This window comes from Pseudopipra pipra, unplaced genomic scaffold (genome assembly GCF_036250125.1).
Source record: "Pseudopipra pipra isolate bDixPip1 unplaced genomic scaffold, bDixPip1.hap1 HAP1_SCAFFOLD_229, whole genome shotgun sequence".
Lineage (NCBI taxonomy): Eukaryota > Metazoa > Chordata > Aves > Passeriformes > Pipridae > Pseudopipra > Pseudopipra pipra.
In genome coordinates this window covers 40,037-57,305 of record NW_026990708.1, presented here as the reverse complement: position 1 = coordinate 57,305, position 17,269 = coordinate 40,037, and the positions used below count along the sequence as shown (strand labels likewise).

General features: G+C 53.6%; 1 protein-coding gene across 16 annotated transcripts; it reads right to left on the bottom strand.

Moving 5' to 3' along the window:
* Nucleotides 1-3,675: 3,675 nt before the first annotated feature.
* Nucleotides 3,676-15,742, bottom strand: LOC135408202 (uncharacterized). 16 transcript variants are annotated; one of them, XR_010427356.1, is made up of 11 exons: nt 15,506-15,736; nt 13,183-14,015; nt 12,782-12,911; nt 11,571-11,627; nt 10,927-11,104; nt 9,267-9,398; nt 8,577-8,750; nt 8,179-8,308; nt 6,490-6,620; nt 5,586-5,715; nt 3,676-4,206 (listed from the first exon to the last, which is right to left on the bottom strand). XR_010427356.1 is itself a non-coding variant. In XM_064643497.1 (10 exons), the coding sequence occupies exons 2-7, from the start codon at nt 12,814-12,816 to the stop codon at nt 8,277-8,279; spliced, it is 630 nt and encodes a 209-aa protein (XP_064499567.1). In that variant the 5' UTR covers nt 12,817-12,911; nt 13,183-13,404; the 3' UTR covers nt 3,676-4,206; nt 5,586-5,715; nt 6,490-6,620; nt 8,179-8,276. The 16 variants fall into 16 exon arrangements, 1 of the variants encoding a protein (XP_064499567.1); XR_010427351.1 differs by lacking the exon at nt 11,571-11,627 and adding an exon at nt 10,266-10,335 and having other exon boundaries at nt 10,927-11,143; XR_010427349.1 differs by lacking the exon at nt 11,571-11,627 and having other exon boundaries at nt 10,927-11,143; nt 15,506-15,735.
* Nucleotides 15,743-17,269: the final 1,527 nt, after the last annotated feature.

The following is a 17,269-nucleotide window of genomic DNA, read 5'->3' as shown; positions in this document are numbered from 1 at the left end:
AGCATCTCCCCAAGGGACAATCCAAGTCCCAAAAGATTCCTTTTGCCTTTCCACAGGGACACTGACCCTTATTTGGTCCTGCTTTCCCACAGTTCATTTTGGGGGATGAGTTTGTGCTGGTTTACGTTCCACGACTCCACCCACAGCTGGAGATTTGGGGCTGTGCTTCTCTACTCCCAGCAGGTTCCCTAAGGAGTCAGATACTCCAACAATCCCCTCATTTAACTTTTTAGGTGAATTGTGCACAAGCCAGTCCCCCATTCCCTATCCAGGCTGGGAGTGCTTGTGCCCTTGGCACAGTTGTCTCTGGCTGGGCAGGAACTGAGAGCAGGACAAGGGACAGAGCGGATCAGCTGCCCAGGGAACCTCCAGGAGATGAAGCTACTGGATCCTCATTCCAATCAAGGGAACACATTCTGTCTCTGGCAGGAGCCGGGAGCCAAAGCAGATCCCTCCTGGCCAGGCTGGGGGGCAGCAGTTGGATCCACTCTGGGGGAAAGCCCCTGTGCCTGCCAGGAGCTCTGACTCTGTTTGTCCTGCCAGCTCCTGACTAGTGTCAGGGCCACTGGGAGGGATTCAAAATCCTGAGAAATCCCAAATCCTACTGCAGGATTCAATCAAAAGAAGAAAGCCATTCTTGTCATAGAAACCTTAAAAACCTGTTAAAAATTCTAGGACAGCAATACTGGGATTCCCAGGATCCTTATTAGTGCTCTTGGTTCCATTTTAATGTATCTTTAGTCCCCCAAGGAGCAGCTTGGAGAAGTTCCCCTGGGATTTGGAGGCTGAGCAGGGTTTGCTTTGGATTGCCTGGCACCTCTGGCCCCAGCTGCTGCAAACACAACTGGGGACAATGTGGTTAAACACACTTTCCTACACAAACAGTTGCTGTATCCCCTAGAAATTACCCCAAGGTTGCAGATAAAAATGTCACCTCTGTCCCTCCTAAGTTATCCCAGGTTTTCCTGGCTGGGAACTGCAAGGAGGTTGTACATTCAAAGGCAGAAAGAGAAGATCTGTCAGTAAAAGGCACAAAGAAGGGGACAGGTTTCAGAAAACATTTCTGCAATCCAAGGAATAACTGTTTCCAGTTTCCCAGGGAGAAGAACAGGAACTCACAGCCACCAAGGCCTGACAGTCCCCTGCAGCCAGAGCTCAGCACACACCCAGAGAGGCAATTCCAGCATCTAAAAGAAAAAAAAGAACAAAAAAAGTGATTTATTTTGTTTTCAAGTTCCTTTAAGTTGTTCCAAGCAAAGCAAGCCTTGCTCTGGTTTCAGTTGGGTGAACAGGGAGCGCTGGGCACAGGGCACGTCATTAATGCCCAGGGGATGGGGCTTTGTGGGGGAAGAGCAGCTGATGGAGTTGCCCAGTCCAATTCCTGCCCCAGGCCTGACTGGCCCAGGACAAACCCTCTGGCAGGCAGTGGGTTTGTTCCCTCTCCTGGTCAGTGCCCAGTGTGTCCCTGTGGGCAGTGCCAGGCTGGGGACAGGCACACGCAGCTGGCAGCACTCTCTGCCCCAAACAGCCTCGGGGGGCAGCGCAGCCCCGGGGATCGAGGGGGGCTGGAGGCGGCCCAGGAAAGGCCCCCCCGCTCCCCCCGGGGCAGCTCCACAGCCCCCCTGCCCTCTCTGCCACGGGGGCCCCGCTGCTCCCCCGGCTGGCACAGAGCCCCCTGCCCATGGCTGGCAAACCAGGGCCAGGGCTCGGCCTCGCTGCAGCCGCCCCACACAGGAGCAACTCAGGGCTCAGCCCAACATTTCCCTGCTTGGCCACTGCAGAGACCCTCAGTTCACCTCAACAGGTTCCTTCTCTTCCCAGCACATTCCCTGAACTTTAACACCCACAGTTTTCTGGGTCTGCCCCCACTCATCACCTCAGGTTACCTCAATGTGTTCATTCCCTGCCCTGGACAGAATGAACCTCCTTTTCAACCCCCAAAGTTTCCCCTTCCAGCCCACTCCTGATTACCTCTTCTTGAACACAAAAGAGTCATTCTCTGCCCTAGAGATTATCTCCTTTTTAACCACCAGAGTCTTCCCTACCTGCACACTCCTGATTACCTCTTTTGGACCTCCAAATATTCATCCTCTGCCCTGCAGATTTGCTCAAGTTTGACCCCCACAATTTTCCCTACCTCTCCACCTCTGATCCCCTCATAACATATAACTAAATATGTTCATGCTCTACCCTACAGGCTACCACAAATTTACTCTCCAAACTTTCCCCACCTGCTCACCACTGACTTTTCACCTCCAAATATTCATTCTCCACCCTGGAGAGTTTCTCAAGGTTTACCTGTCCACTGATGACTGCCTTAGTTTATCCCAAAATGTTCATTCTCTCTGCCAGACACTGCCACACATTTTACCCCCAGAACCTTCCCTGGGCCCGCTGTGGTGTCCACTCCTGATTGCCTCCTGTGCACCTCTCAGGATTCATTCCGGACCCTGGAGATTGCCTCAAAGATTTCTGCCCTAAATGTCCCCACCTGGCCACCACTGGTTATCTCAGCTGACCTCCTGATGTCCTTTCTCTCCCCTGGAGATAACCTCCTTCAAAACCCCCAAAGTTTGAACTCAAAATATTCCTTCTCTGCCCTGGACATTACCTCAAGGTTTACCCCTGTAATTTTCCCCAGATGTCCACAACTGATTACCCCAGTTTACCTCAGGATGTACATTCTCTCTGCTCCACATGACATCAAAGTTTACAAACACAAATTTTCCCTCCCTGCCCACCACTGACTGCCTCACTGCACCCCAAGGTATTCATTCTCTCTGCTACAGATTGCCCAGATTTTACTCCCACAGTTCTCCTTACCTATCCACATGGAATCAGCTCCTCTGTACAAATACATGTGCATTTTCTATCCCATAGATTACCTCCAGTTTACCCTAAAAACACTCCCCAACTCTCCACCACTGACCACCTTATTTCTACTTCAAAATATTCACTCTCTGCCCTGGACGTTCCCTCACGTTTTACCCCCAAAGGGTTCCCCTCCTCCCCACCCCTGACTGCCTCAGTGTCCAGCAGGAGGTACATCCTCTCTGCTACAGGTCACCTCACACTGCACCCACTACATTTTCCCACCTCTCCACATCTCAGCAACTCACTTCTACACCAAGATGTTCATTCTCCACCCAGCACACCACCTCCACTTGACTCTCAACACTTTCCCCACCTCTCCACCACCCAGGAACTCATTTTCACCTCAGCAGATTCACTCTCTGCCCTGCACATTCCCACAGGTTTTACCCCCCACATTTTCCCTGCAGGTCCAAAAGGTTCACCCCAGTTTACCCCAGGAGGTGCATTCTCTCTCCTCCACATGACCTCTGATTTCACAAACAGAAAGTTTCCCTCCCTGCCCACCACTCACTGCCTCACTGCACCTCAAAAGGCTCATTTGCTCCCTGAGGTGACATCCACACTCACCCTCACAGTTTTCCCTGCCTGCAAACTACTTTTTACCTCATTTTTACCTCCAAAGATTCATCCTCTGCCACAAAGATTACCTCAAATTCTTCCCCCAAAACCTCCTTACCTGCCCACTACTGATTACCCCAGTTTACCCCAGGAGGTGCATTCTCTCTGCTCCAGATCACCTCAGGGCTGACAAACAAAACTTTCCCTCCCTGTCCACTACTGACTGCCTCCCCTGACTGCCAGTGATGCAGCCACGGGGGCAGGGGAAGAGGGGAGAGGAACTGACACCAAAATGACACAATCACCACTGAAAGGGACTTTATTGAGCTGCAACACAAACACAGGCACAGCGGGCCAGGGCAGGAGGTGCCCCCAGGACCACCAGCACAGCAGCTGGGCTTGCAGGAACACCATCTTCTCAAGGGATGGAGCCAGGGGCTGACAGTTGGGATCCAGCCTGGGGGGCTGGAGAGCACTCAGGCATCAGGGCCAAGTCCTGCCCCCTCACTGCACACAGTTCAGCCCCAGCAGCAGGGGATTCTCTGCCTCTCCCTCCACTATTATCTGGGAGCCAACAGCTCAAGGCTGTGGAATTTTAGCTCCATAAATGTTTTACACGGTTGAGATTCACAAGAAATGGGACACTTGTCATTATTCCTGATGCCTCCAGGGCTGCACTTCCAGGATCCTTTGGGCACAAGGAACCCTCCAGACTGCTCCAAACCTTCACAGGACACTTGCTCTTCTTGCCACAGCTGGACCAGCTCAGTGTCCCTGCAGAAAGAGAAGGCAATGATCCTTTCTGAAACCAGAACCTCCCCCCCTTTGCTTTCCCATTCCAGGTTTGGTTCCCTACACAACTGAGGCCCTTGCAGGCCTTGCCAAGTGGCAGATAAGGAATAAAACCCAAAAACCTGCCAGGGAGCAAAATCTGTGCCACAGTAACATCATTCCAGGCCTCTCCCTGACAACCCTCTGCTTCTCTCAACAGCTCCCGGGGCAACACAACTTACCCTGAAGGCACAAAGGCTCCTTTTGGGAGCACCATGAGCCATCTGTTCTACAGCACTGGAATTCCATCTCCTGGACAAGCTGGGAAAAGCAGGGAAAAAAACAGGCCCTGACAGGTGAACTGGGGGCACCTCTTCATCCAACAGCAGCTCCAAGAAAGGTACTGAGTCAACACCTCACCAAAGACACAGAAAAACAAGGAGCCACACTCCTTCTATTATGTTAAGGACTGAGGAAGTTGGACCTGTGTCTGACCAGGACATGTACAAACCAAATGCTGAGGACTGGAACACACACCTGGCACTCCTGCAGCTCTCACCATTACAGTCAAGAGAAAACAGCCAATTGGACCCTCACTGCTCAGTTCTTAATCCCAATCCCACACTTCTTTGGCACTTGGAGCACCACTTCTATCACCCAAGTACAGCCCATTAGAGAGCTCCATGTCTAGCAGGGACAGGGACCCCGGGATACTCTCAGCAATGCCTGAATCCATGGCAGGGACCTTGCTTTGAGCTCCCCAGGGCCGGGCACCCCGAGGATCTCCCCGAATAATCCTTTCGGTGCGCGCTGGAGTCCTCGGGGTGCCCCAACCCGGGGGCACCAACAGCACTGTCCCTCCAGGGGGCCAATTTGGTCCTAAACTGCAGGGGGATCTTGCCTGTGTCCCAGACTGGTCCGGGGATCTGAGGCCCTTCCCGAGAAAATCTCGGTGCCGGCGTGAAGGGCCAGAGATCCCTTGGAGCCACGGGAGAGCAGGCACAGAGTCCCTCCTGGGGGCCAATTCTGCTGCCTGAAATCAGCTCTTCAAAGCAGCCTCTAAGACTCAATTTATCAGTTTTAGAAGCCAGGCATTCCTTGCTTACAACACCCTGCCATGATCCCAGCCCCACGGGTGTCCTGGCAATCAGCTCCCAAAGGACACACGGAGGGGTCTCCACTGCAGCTGATGGGAGGGGTCAGCATTACAGGAGGGTTCATTTTCCTTCCCTGCATTCCTGTTCCACATTCAGGACATTTTCCCAAAAATTTTTAAAATACACACCTACCCTTAGAAGGTTTCCAAGGGCCTTCCCAGGTCTTCTCTGTCTGGAGCCCTCCAAGTCCTCAGGGCCTGCCTGAGGAACCTCAACACAACTCACCTGCTTACACAGCAACTTGGTGCTGCTTGGCTGATGCCTCAGTTCCCTTCTTCCTTCTTTCTTCACCTCCCTTGCTTGGTCCCTTTCAATCCCTTGGCTCAGCTCTGTGCAGTTTCCAGGCTACATCCCACTGCAAAAAGGATTAGCCCTTGTTACATCTCAACACTCAGACAGCATTCCACCTTTTTCCTTCACACTTGGCCATCAGGCCAGTGTCTTCTTATTTAAAGCAGAGTTTGACTCCTCAGTGACGACAACAACCGACAGCCCTGAATCCTAACACAGGCTGAGACACAAACACGGATGGGAACTCTGAAGGATCCACTTTGTTCTGCTCACCGGGCTTCCTGAGTGAGTTTTTCCAACCTGACCATATTTCTGAGGGCCGAGAGGTGCAGGCCTGGATCTCCCCATGGCCTGGGGGCTGCCCGGTGTGAGGTCTGAGCAGTCTGAGCTTTGGAGAGGCCAACATCCTGGCTGCATTCCAGACCCCCTGCAGCTAAAGAGATAACATCACATCGAAAGCAGCAGAGACTACAGAAAAAAAAAAGGGGTAAAAATTGCTTTTCTCTTTCTTCCCCCCCCCCCCACTCCACAGATCAGCTCGGACGAAAAGGTAATTTGTTTGGGGGTAATCTTTTTTTCTCTGCTGTTAAAAGTAACCTTAGCATTTTCTAACCTTTTCTTATTTTTACCTCTTTTTCTTGGCATCTCTTAGCAATTAATAAGAACAGTTTTGGTCTCAACAGATAACTTGTATGAGTTTTAATTTTGCTCAAGGGAACATTTGAATATAAAAATACTTTCTGCAATATTTAAGCAGATTGCAACATTAGGGAATGTTTCAGCTGCTTAAAGGCTGCCCTTGCACCATCTACTCAAAAAGTTGCCATAACAGTCTTACCACACATCCAGAGGGAGCAATCCAGAGTCCAGCCCGTCCCACCATTCCCAGGAAGGCAGTTCAGGGGCTGGCTGGGGCTCAGGAGGAGTCACGGGGCTTCTCTTCTTCCTTCCCGCTGTCCAGATTTTCTCCTGCAAAAGCAAAGGTTTCTTGGCTTTCCTTGCTCAAGGAGATGCAGCCAAGGCCATCTTTGCAATCTAATCCTGGAAACTACTCCAGGTTGTCATTTCAGGGGGTTCTCTCAGGTCCTGCACTAATCAATCCCCTTGGCCATTGGTTTCTTGGCAGGTTCTGGCATTCACCTTCTACAAGCAAACCAGGAGGAGCAAATTCAGCTGTTCCTGCAACCAATCCAAGCTGCCATTCTGATTTTAAAGGATACTGGCTTGGCCTTACCAGGAGAGATCCCAAAGTAGGGGTAATTCCTACAGGTTCTGCCCTCTCCCACTCTCCTGCAGTTCCACTGGCCCACACCACAGGAACAACTGCAGCTGCCACTTCAGTCGGGACCTTGCTGCTGACAGGAGTTATTCCCTGCACAACAAGAGCTGCTGCTTGGACACATTTACTTTCAGCAATTACAGTGTCAATATCCCCAGTTTTCAATTGCATTTCTGCCTCAACTTTTCCACTCAATCTCTTCCTAGCACAGGTTTGGGTGAGTTTGGCAAAGAGACAAACTCAAGAATTCCCCAATGTTTTCCCAGTTTAACCCCTGTCACACCAATCACCTGAACACTGCCAGTCCTTCATTCTCCCTCTCTTGGGTTAAGGACTGAGCAAGTTGGACCTGTGTCTGACCAGGACATGTGCAAACCAAATGCTGGGGACTGGAACACACACCTGGCACTCCTGCAGCTCTCACAGTCACAGTCCAGAGAAAACAGCCAATTGGACCCTCACTGCTCATTTCTTAATCCCAATCCCACACTGCTTTGGCACTTGGAGCACCACTTTTATCACCCAATTCCAGCCCATCAGAGAGCTCCATATCTAGCAGGGACAGGGACCCCTGGGATACTCTCAGCAATGCCTGAATCCATGGCAGGGACCTTGCTTTGAGCTCCCCAGGGCCGGGCACCCCGAGGATCTCCCCGAATAATCCTTTCGGTGCTCACTGGAGTCCTCGGGGTGCCCCAACCCGGGGGGCACCAACAGCACTGTCCCTCCAGGGGGCCAATTTGGTCCTAAACTGCAGGGGGATCTTGCCTGTGTCCCAGACTGGTCCGGGGATCTGAGGCCCTTCCCGAGAAAATCTCGGTGCCGGCGTGAAAGGCCAGAGATCCCTTGGAGCCACGGGAGAGCAGGCACAGAGTCCCTCCTGGGGGCCAATTCTGCTGCCTGAAATCAGCTCTTCAAAGAAGCCTCTAAGACTCAGCTGGTGAGTTTTCCAAGCCAGGCATTCCCTGCTTACAACACCCTGCCATGATCCCAGCCCCACGGGGGTCCTGGCAATCCACTCCCAAAGGGCACATGGAGGGGTCTCCACTGCAGCTGATGGGAGGGGTCAGCATTACAGGAGGGTTCATTTTCCTTCCCTGCATTCCTGTTCCACATTCAGGACATTTTCCAACACTTATCACCATACACACCTACCCTTAGAAGGTTTCCAAGGGCCTTCGCAGGTCTGCTCTGTCTGGAGCCCTCAAAGTCCTCAGTGCCTGCCTGAGGAACCTCAACACAACTCACCTGCTTACACAGCAACTTGGTGCTGCTTGGCTGATGCCTCACTTCCCTTCTTCCTTCTTTCTTCACCTCCCTTGCTTGGTCCCTTTCAGTCCCTTGGCTCAGCTCTGTGCACTTTCCAGGCTCCATCCCACTGCAAAAAGGATTAGCTCGTTACATCTCAACACTCAGATAACATTCCACCTATTTTCTTCACACTTGACCATCAGGCCAATGTCTCATTATTTAAAGCAGAGTTTGACTCCTCAGTGACAACAACTGACAGCCCTGAATCCTAACACAGGCTGAGACACAATCACAGATGGGAACTCTGCAGGATCCACTTTGTTCTGCTCACCAATCAAAAGCAGCTTTCTGAACTCAAGAATAACAGACCCCAGGTCCTTTTTCTGCATCTTTACCTGCTATCAATGTGACCCACAAGACCTGCAAAGGCCCTTCCCACTTCCCCTGCAGGGCTGGCAGTGCCACCACTGGACACGGCCCCAGGGGCTGGGCAGGAACGGAGGGGCTGGGGCGTCCAATCCATCGGCCCAGGCGGCACCAGGAGTTCCTGCAGTTCCTGAGGGGAGAGCCTCAAGCCACCAAAGGATTAGGAAGAGCATTTGAAACTTTAATATGTATATCTCCTGGAAGATGGGGAGTTGGACAAGGCCTACTGGGGCCACAAGGACACACTCAAGGCTGTCTATTCAAAGGATCTACCAGCACTCAAAAGCTGTCACTGTCCTTCTGTCAGGGGGAACTCAGCAAACTCTCTTTGCCAAGAGCCTCCAGGAGCATTTCCAGCTTTTGGGGCTCTCTTTTAACCATTTCTCCCATCACTGTAGCTGGGACTATCACCTGCCCTGCAGGGGGAACAGCCCACAAAATTCACTTGCAGGGATGCCATTAACTCAAAGTCCCTTCTCAGGGGGGTCACTGCACACCTTGGCCTTTCTTTGCCCTCCCCACCAAAGATGCTGCCAACAGTTCTGACACATCTGGCAGACCCAGAGCTCTCCTCAGGGAATGCTTCAGCTGCTTAAAGGCTGCCCTTGCACCATCTAGCCAAGGCAGCAAGTTCTTAAAAGTTGGCATAACAGTCTTACCACACATGCAGAGGGAGCAATCCAGAGTCCAGCCCGTCCCACCATTCCCAGGAAGGCAGTTCAGGGGCTGGCTGGGGCTCAGGGAGGAGTCACGGGGCTTCTCTTCTTCCTGCCCGCTTGCCCCATTTTCTCCTGCAAAAGCAAAGGTTTCTTGGCTTTCCTTGCTCAAGCAGATGCAGCAAAGGCCATCTTTGCAATCTAATCCTGCAAACTGCTCCAGGTTGTCATTTCAGGGGGTTCTCTCAGGTCCTGCACTAATCAATCCCCTTGGCCATTGGTTTTCTTGGCAGGTTCTGGCATTCACCTTCTACAAGCAAACCAGGAGGAGCAAATTCAGCTGTTCCTGCAACCAATCCAAGCTGCCATTCTGATTTTAAAGGATACTGGCTTGGCCTTACCAGGAGAGATCCCACAGTAGGGGTAATACCTACAGGTTCTGCCCTCTTCCACTCTCCTGCAATTCCACTGGCCCACACCACAGGAACAACTGCAGCTGCCACTTCAGTCAGGACCTTGCTGCTGACAGGAATTATTCCCTGCACAACAAGAGCTGCTGCTTGGACACATTGAGTTCCAGCAATTACAGTTTCAATAGCCCCAGTTTTCAATTGCATTTCTGCCTCAACTTTTCCAATGAACCACCTCCTAGCACAGTTTTGGGGGTGTTTGGCAAATACAGAAACTGAGGAATTACCCAATGTTTTCCCAGTTTAACCCCTGTGACACCAGTCACCTTAACACTGCCAGTCCTTCATTCTCCCTCTCTTGTGTTAAGGACTGAGCAAGTTGGACCTGTGTCTGACCAGGACATGTGCAAACCAAAGGCTGGGGACTGGAACACACACCTGGCACTCCTGCAGCTCTCACAGTCACATTCCAGAGAAAACAGCCAATTGGACCCTCACTGCTCATTTCTTCTGTGCCACAGTAATATCATTCCAGACCTCTCCCTGCCAACCCCCCACTTCTCCCAACAGCTCCAGTGGCAACAGAACTTACCCTGAGGGCACAAAGGCTCCTTTTGGGAGCACCACGAGCCATGTAGACTGTAGCACTGGAATTCCATCTCCTGGACAAGCTGGGAGAAGCAGGGAAGAAAACCAGGACCTTCCAGGTGAATTGGGGGCTCCTCTTCATCCAACAGCAGCTCCAAGAAAGGTACTGAGTCAACACCTCACCAGAGACACAGGAAAACAAGTGCCAACACCTCGACAACCACTTCAGTTTTCAACAGATAAAGCAACACTAAAGAAAAGCTTTTCAGACACTTGGCAAGAGTCCATCCCATTTTAACCAGTGTGTGGGACTCGTTCCCAGCCTCCTGAGGTTCATTTCCCACCTCACCGGGGGCTGCAGCACACCTGGTTCTACACACACACACAAGGAGCTGCTGCTCCTGCATTCCAGTCTCCTGCTGCTCCTTGCAACTCCTCCAGCTGTTTGCCCAGCTCTCCAGTGCCCCTTCCTTTGCCCACTGCACTTGGTCACAGCCCCAGGACTCCCAGGGCCACCCTGGGCTCTCCCCTGCCCTGACACTCAGGCCCTTTCCCAGCCTGACTCCATCCAGCACTGACCCAGCTGCTGCACCTGCAATTCTCCTGCTCCTGCCCTCCCTCTGCCTGCAAAACACCCCTGCAAGCTCCTGTACCCCACCTCTTACCTCCCAGACAACAGGAGCTGCATCCTCCTGGATCCTCCAGCTGGATGCTGCTGGCTCTGGGCAGCTCCCACCCTTCAGCAGGGGATGCCAAAGGCAGCTCTGGGGACTGTCCCGAGGGCAGGGACACCCACTGTGGGTCACACCAACACTCAGCCATCTCAGGCCTGGGCTCTTCTGCCTGCAGGGCAACAAACAGCCAAGCAGGGACACTGGGACACTCCAAGGAAACAGGACAACAAACTCAGGAGCCTGGGACACCACAGCCCCCAAACCTGCCCAGGCTCCAGCTGCTGCACAGACCTGTGGCCACACAGGACCCAAACCCACCCCCAGCACAGACAACCCTGGGCAGGTCAAGCTGCTCATTCCCAACCACAACCAAACATCCAGTGCCACTGTCTGTCAGCCCCTGCTCCCAGCAATCCATCATCTTTGTCATTTGCTTTCTCTACAGGTTCTTGCACCCACCTTCTACTATCAAACCATGAGGAGCAAACTCAGCTCTTAACTGGAACCAATCCAGCTTGGCTTCCTAATTTTAAAGGATACTGGGTTTGCCTTACCAGTACAGACTCTGGCTTAGGGGTAATTTCTACAGCTTCTGCCCTTGCCCATTGTTCTGCAATTCCACTGGCCCACACCACAGGAACAACTGCAGCTGCCACTTCAGTGGGGACCTTGCTGCTGACAGGAGTTATTCCCTGCACAACAAGAGCTGCTGCTTGGACACATTGAGTTTCAGTAATTACAGTTTCAATAGCCCCATTTTCAATTTCATTTCTGTCTCAACTTTTCCAGTCCATCCCTTCCTAGCACAGGTTTGGGTGAGTTTGGCAAAGAGACAAACTCAAGAATTCCCCAATGTTTTCCCAGCTTAACCCCTGTCACACCAATCACCTGAACAGTGCCAGTCCTTCATTCTCCCTCTGCTGTGTTGAGGACTGAGCAAGTTGGACCTGTGTCTGACCAGGACATGTGCAAACCAAATGCTGGGGACTGGAACACACACCTGGCACTCCTGCAGCTCTCACAGTCACATTCCAGAGAAAACAGCCAATTGGACCCTCACTGCTCATTTCTTAATCCCAATCCCACACCTCATTGGCACTTGGAGCACCACTTTTATCACCCAATTCCAGCCCATTAGAGAGCTCCATGTCTAGCAGGGACAGGGACCCCTGGGATACTCTCAGCAATGCCTGAATCCATGGCAGGGACCTTGCTTTGAGCTCCCCAGGGCCGGGCACCCCGAGGATCTCCCCGAATAATCCTTTCGGTGCGCGCTGGAGTCCTCGGGGTGCCCCAACCCGGGGGGCACCAACAGCACTGTCCCTCCAGGGGCCCAATTTGGTCCTAAACTGCAGGGGGATCTTGCCTGTGTCCCAGACTGGTCCGGGGATCTGAGGCCCTTCCCGAGAAAATCTCGGTGCCGGCGTGAAGGGCCAGAGATCCCTTGGAGCCAGGGGAGAGCAGGCACAGAGTCCCTCCTGGGGGCCAATTCTGCTGCCTGAAATCAGCTCTTCAAAGAAGCCTCTAAGACTCAGCTGGTGAGTTTTACAAGCCAGGCATTCCCTGCTTACAACACCCTGCCATGATCCCAGCCCCACGGGGGTCCTGGCAATCAGCTCCCAAAGGGCACACGGAGGGGTCTCCACTGCAGCTGATGGGAGGGGTCAGCATTACAGGAGGGCTCATTTTCCTTCCCTGCATTCCTGTTCTGCATTCAGGACATCTTCCAACACTTATCACCATACACACCTACCGTTATAAGGTTTCCAAGGGCCTTCCCAGGTCTTCTCTGTCTGGAGCCCTCAAAGTCCTCAGTGCCTGCCTCAGGAACCTCAACACAACTCACCTGCTTACACAGGAACTTGGTGCTGCTTGGCTCATGCCTCAGTTCCCTTCTTCCTTCTTTCTTCACCTCCCTTGCTTGGTCCCTTTCAATCCCTGGGCTCAGCTCTGTGCAGTTTCCAGGCTACATCCCACTGCAAAAAGGATTAGCTCTTGTTACATCTCAACACTCAGACGTCATTCCCCCCTTTTTTCTTCACACTTGGCCATCAGGCCAGTGTCTCATTATTTAAAGCATAGTTTGACTCCTCAGTGACAACAACTGACAGCCCTGAATCCTAACACAGGCTGAGACACAATCACAGATGGGAACTCTGAAGGATCCACTTTGTTCTGCTCACCAATCAAAAGGAGCTTTCTGAACTCAAGAATAACAGACCCCAGGTCCCTTTTCTGCATCTTTACCTGCCATAAATGGGATCCACCAGACCTGCAAAGGCCCTTCCCACTTCCCCTGCAGGGCTGGCAGTGCCACCACTGGACACGGCCCCAGGGGCTGGGCAGGAACGGAGGGGCTGGGGCGTCCAATCCATCGGCCCAGGCGGCACCAGGAGTTCCTGCAGTTCCTGAGGGGAGAGCCTCAAGCCAACAAAGGATTAGGAACAGCATTTTAAACTTTAACATGTATATCTGCTGGAACATGGGGAATTGGACAAGGCCTACTGGTGCAACAAGGACACACTCAAGGCTGTCTATTCAAAGGATCTACCAGCACTCAAAAGCTGTCACTGTCCTTCTGGCAGGGGGAACTCAGCAAACTCTCTTTGCCAAGAGCCTCCAGGAGGATTTCCAGCTTTTGGGGCTCCCTTTTAACCATTTTTCCCATCACTGTAGCTGGGACTATCACCTGCCCTACAGGGGGAACAGCCCACAAAGTTCACTTGCAGGGATGCCATTAACTCAAAGTCCCTTCTCAGGGGGTCACTGCACACCTTGGCCTTTCTTTGCCCTCCCCACCCAAGATGCTTCCAACAGTTCTGACACATCTGGCACACCCAGAGCTCTCCTCAGGGAAGGCTTCAGCTGCTTAAAGGCTGCCCTTGCACCATCTAGCCAAGGCAGCAAATTCTTACAGGCTGTTGGAAAAGTTGCCCTAACAGTCTTACCACACATCCAGAGGGAGCAATCCAGAGTCCAGCCCGTCCCACCATTCCCAGGAAGGCAGTTCAGGGGCTGGCTGGGGCTCAGGGAGGAGTCACAGGGCTTCTCTTCTTCCTGCCCACTGTCCCCATTTTCTCCTGCAAAAGCAAAGGTTTCTTGGCTTTCCTTGCTCAAGGAGATGCAGCAAAGGCCATCTTTGCAATCTAATCCTGCAAACTGCTCCAGGTTGTCATTTCAGGGGGTTCTCTCAGGTCCTGCACTAATCAATCCCCTTGGCCATTGGTTTCTTGGCAGGTTCTGGCATTCACCTTCTACAAGCAAACCAGGAGGAGCAAATTCAGCTGTTCCTGCAACCAATCCAAGCTGCCATTCTGATTTTAAAGGATACTGGCTTGGCCTTACCAGGAGAGATCCCACAGTAGGGGTAATACCTACAGGTTCTGCCCTCTTCCACTCTCCTGCAGTTCCACTGGCCCACACCACAGGAACAACTGCAGCTGCCACTTCAGTGGGGACCTTGCTGCTGACAGGAGTTATTCCCTGCACAACAAGAGGTGCTGCTTGGACACATTGAGTTTCAGCAATTACAGTGTCAACAGCCCCAGTTTTCAATTCCATTTCTGCCTCAACTTTTCCAGTCAATCTTTTCCAAGGAGAAGTTTGGGTGAGTTTGGCAAACAGACAAACTGAGGAATCACCCAATGTTTTCCCAGCTTAACCCCTGTCACACCAATCACCTGAACAGTGCCAGTCCTTCATTCTCCCTCTCTTGGGTTAAGGACTGAGCAAGTTGGACCTGTGTCTGACCAGGACATGTGCAAACCAAATGCTGGGGACTGGAACACACACCTGGCACTCCTGCAGCTCTCACAGTCACATTCCAGAGAAAACAGCCAATTGGACCCTCACTGCTCATTTCTTAATCCCAATCCCACACTGCTTTGGCACTTGCAGCACCACTTTTATCACCCAATTCCAGCCCATTAGAGAGCTCCCTGTCTAGCAGGGACAGGGACCCCTGGGATACTCTCAGCAATGCCTGAATCCATTGCAGGGACCTTGCTTTGAGCTCCCCAGGGCCGGGCACCCCGAGGATCTCCCCGAATAATCCTTTCGGTGCGCGCTGGAGTCCTCGGGGTGCCCCAACCCGGGGGGCACCAACAACACTGTCCCTCCAGGGGCCCAATTTGGTCCTACACTGCAGGGGGATCTTGCCTGTGTCCCAGACTGGTCCGGGGATCTGAGGCCCTTCCCGAGAAAATCTCGGTGCCGGCGTGAAGGGCCAGAGATCCCTTGGAGCCACGGGAGAGCAGGCACAGAGTCCCTCCTGGGGGTCAATTCTGCTGCCTGAAATCAGCTCTTCAGAGAAATCCCTAAGACTCAGCTGGTGACTTTTAGAAGCCAGCCATTCCTGCACACTAAGGTATTTTAAGAGCTTACTGACTGAAAACACATAAGGCTTTTATCACGGACATCTGAACTTTCACAGACAGCTCCTTTCCCCTTTCACTACAAAATTATTTTCATAGTATCATTTAATAAGAAGTGCCCAGGAACCCCAGACCGTGCTTTCCAGAACAGAAAATAAACAGAGGGAAGGACAAGTGTAACACATTCCAGAACAGACCTGACTTTAGTTTTACTCATTGTGTTCAAATACAGCCTAAAAAAACTCCAGCAGGAGAGTGCTGGCACATTCCCAATGGTATCTTGAAAGTCCATCCTACAGCTGCAGTAGGCAAGTTGGAGTCATAGAAGTCCCTTGTTCCTGCAGATGCCTGGGGATCCTCTCCATACACCTCGTGCTCTCCCAACAGGAGAAAGGGTGACCTCAGGGACACGGTGGCACTCGACATCCTGCTGAGAGAGTAAGGAAACCTTTTTTTGCTAGAGAGTACAGCAACTCCCCTGTCCTTGCAAATTGCCTCCTTGCAAAAAAGGAGCCGGTTCTGCTGGACATTTCTCCAACACTCAAGGTCTTTTGAAGCTGCTCTCATGGCACCAAACCTGCTCGGGGTCTCTCCCAGCTGTTGGCTCTCCGTGGAGTTAACAGGCACACACTCCATTCCATCCTCCCCCAGCCCAACCCAATTCTCACCGGCAGGACGGGCCCTGCCCTTCCCTGTCCAAGCTCCCAGCTCGGCACAGCCGTGGGGACAGAGCAGCTTCCCAAGGCAGCTCCCGCCCGGCAGGAAGCACAACTCGCCACACTCCACCAGCCGCGGGGCACGGACCTGAGCTGAGCCCCAGGGAGGGCACAACTGCATAGAGAAGGAGCAAAAAGCATTAATGCAGCACCAAGAAACTAAGTGAGACCAGTCTTTGCCTTTGAGACTAGCCAAACCCTGCACGGGGAAAGACTTTGGGATTCCGAGGCAAACCCTGAGGCACCCAGAGAGCAACAGCCCCGCAGCCCTGCCACGGCGCCCCTGGGAGTTACCCGGCAGGTAAGGGGCTCACCTGGACCCCGCTGCCCAGCACAAGGCGCCCCTAAACGCCCCCCGGCTGCCCCGGTCCATAACCCATCGGCCAAGGCGCTCTCCCCTCCGCAGCCCGGGCAGCAGCGGGGTCCCACCCTCAGCCCTCACACACAACCGCCCCCACCCGCCCCGCCGGCCATTTATACCGCGGGCCGGCAGCGCTGCCCAATCAGCATCGAGCGCCTCCGCCCAATCCCAGCCCGCCCGGCCCTGCGGCCCCGCCCCGCCCGCTCAGCCCGGCCCCGCCCCTCGGCGCGGCCCCGCCCCCGTTCCCTCAGCGCGGCCCCGCCCCCCGTTCCCGCAGCCCCGGCGGGCGCTGCTGGGGCCGGGGAAGGGCGGTGGGAGCTCCGCGGTCACGGCCCGGCCGGGAGCTCTCCCGGGACAAGGGGAGCGGGGCCTGCGGGGACAGCGGCCTTCTTGGGGGCGGGCAGGGCGGGGGGCGGGGCCGGCGCGACCCCGCGGGGAAGGGACCCCCGGTCCGGTCCCGTCGGGCCCCGCCGCTGGCCCTGCTCGGGCACCGCCCCTCGCCCGCAGTTTTAACGTTATAGAGCCAAGATTTAACCCAGAGCGCCGCAAGCTCCCAAGTGCGGGGCATTTCCACAGACTTGTTATTTTTCTCTTTTTAATGACCGCGTTGCCAGAGTTTGGGAAATACAATCAGCGTTCCCTGAGCACCGTCACTTCCACAGCCACCTGCTGATGGGCAGCAGCCTGCCCTGGACGGGCTGCAGGGATGCTGTGAAGGCCACTGTGCCCCAGGTTTGAAGGACTCTGGCCATGATCCCCGGCCCGTGGGCAGAAAGCCCAGAGCCAAGGGGAACTCCAGCCAGCTGCAGGCAGATGTTACTCCGTCCCCGTGCCGGGGGTGGGGGTGAAGGTGCCCTTCCCCGTTTGGAAGTGGAAGTCCCCTG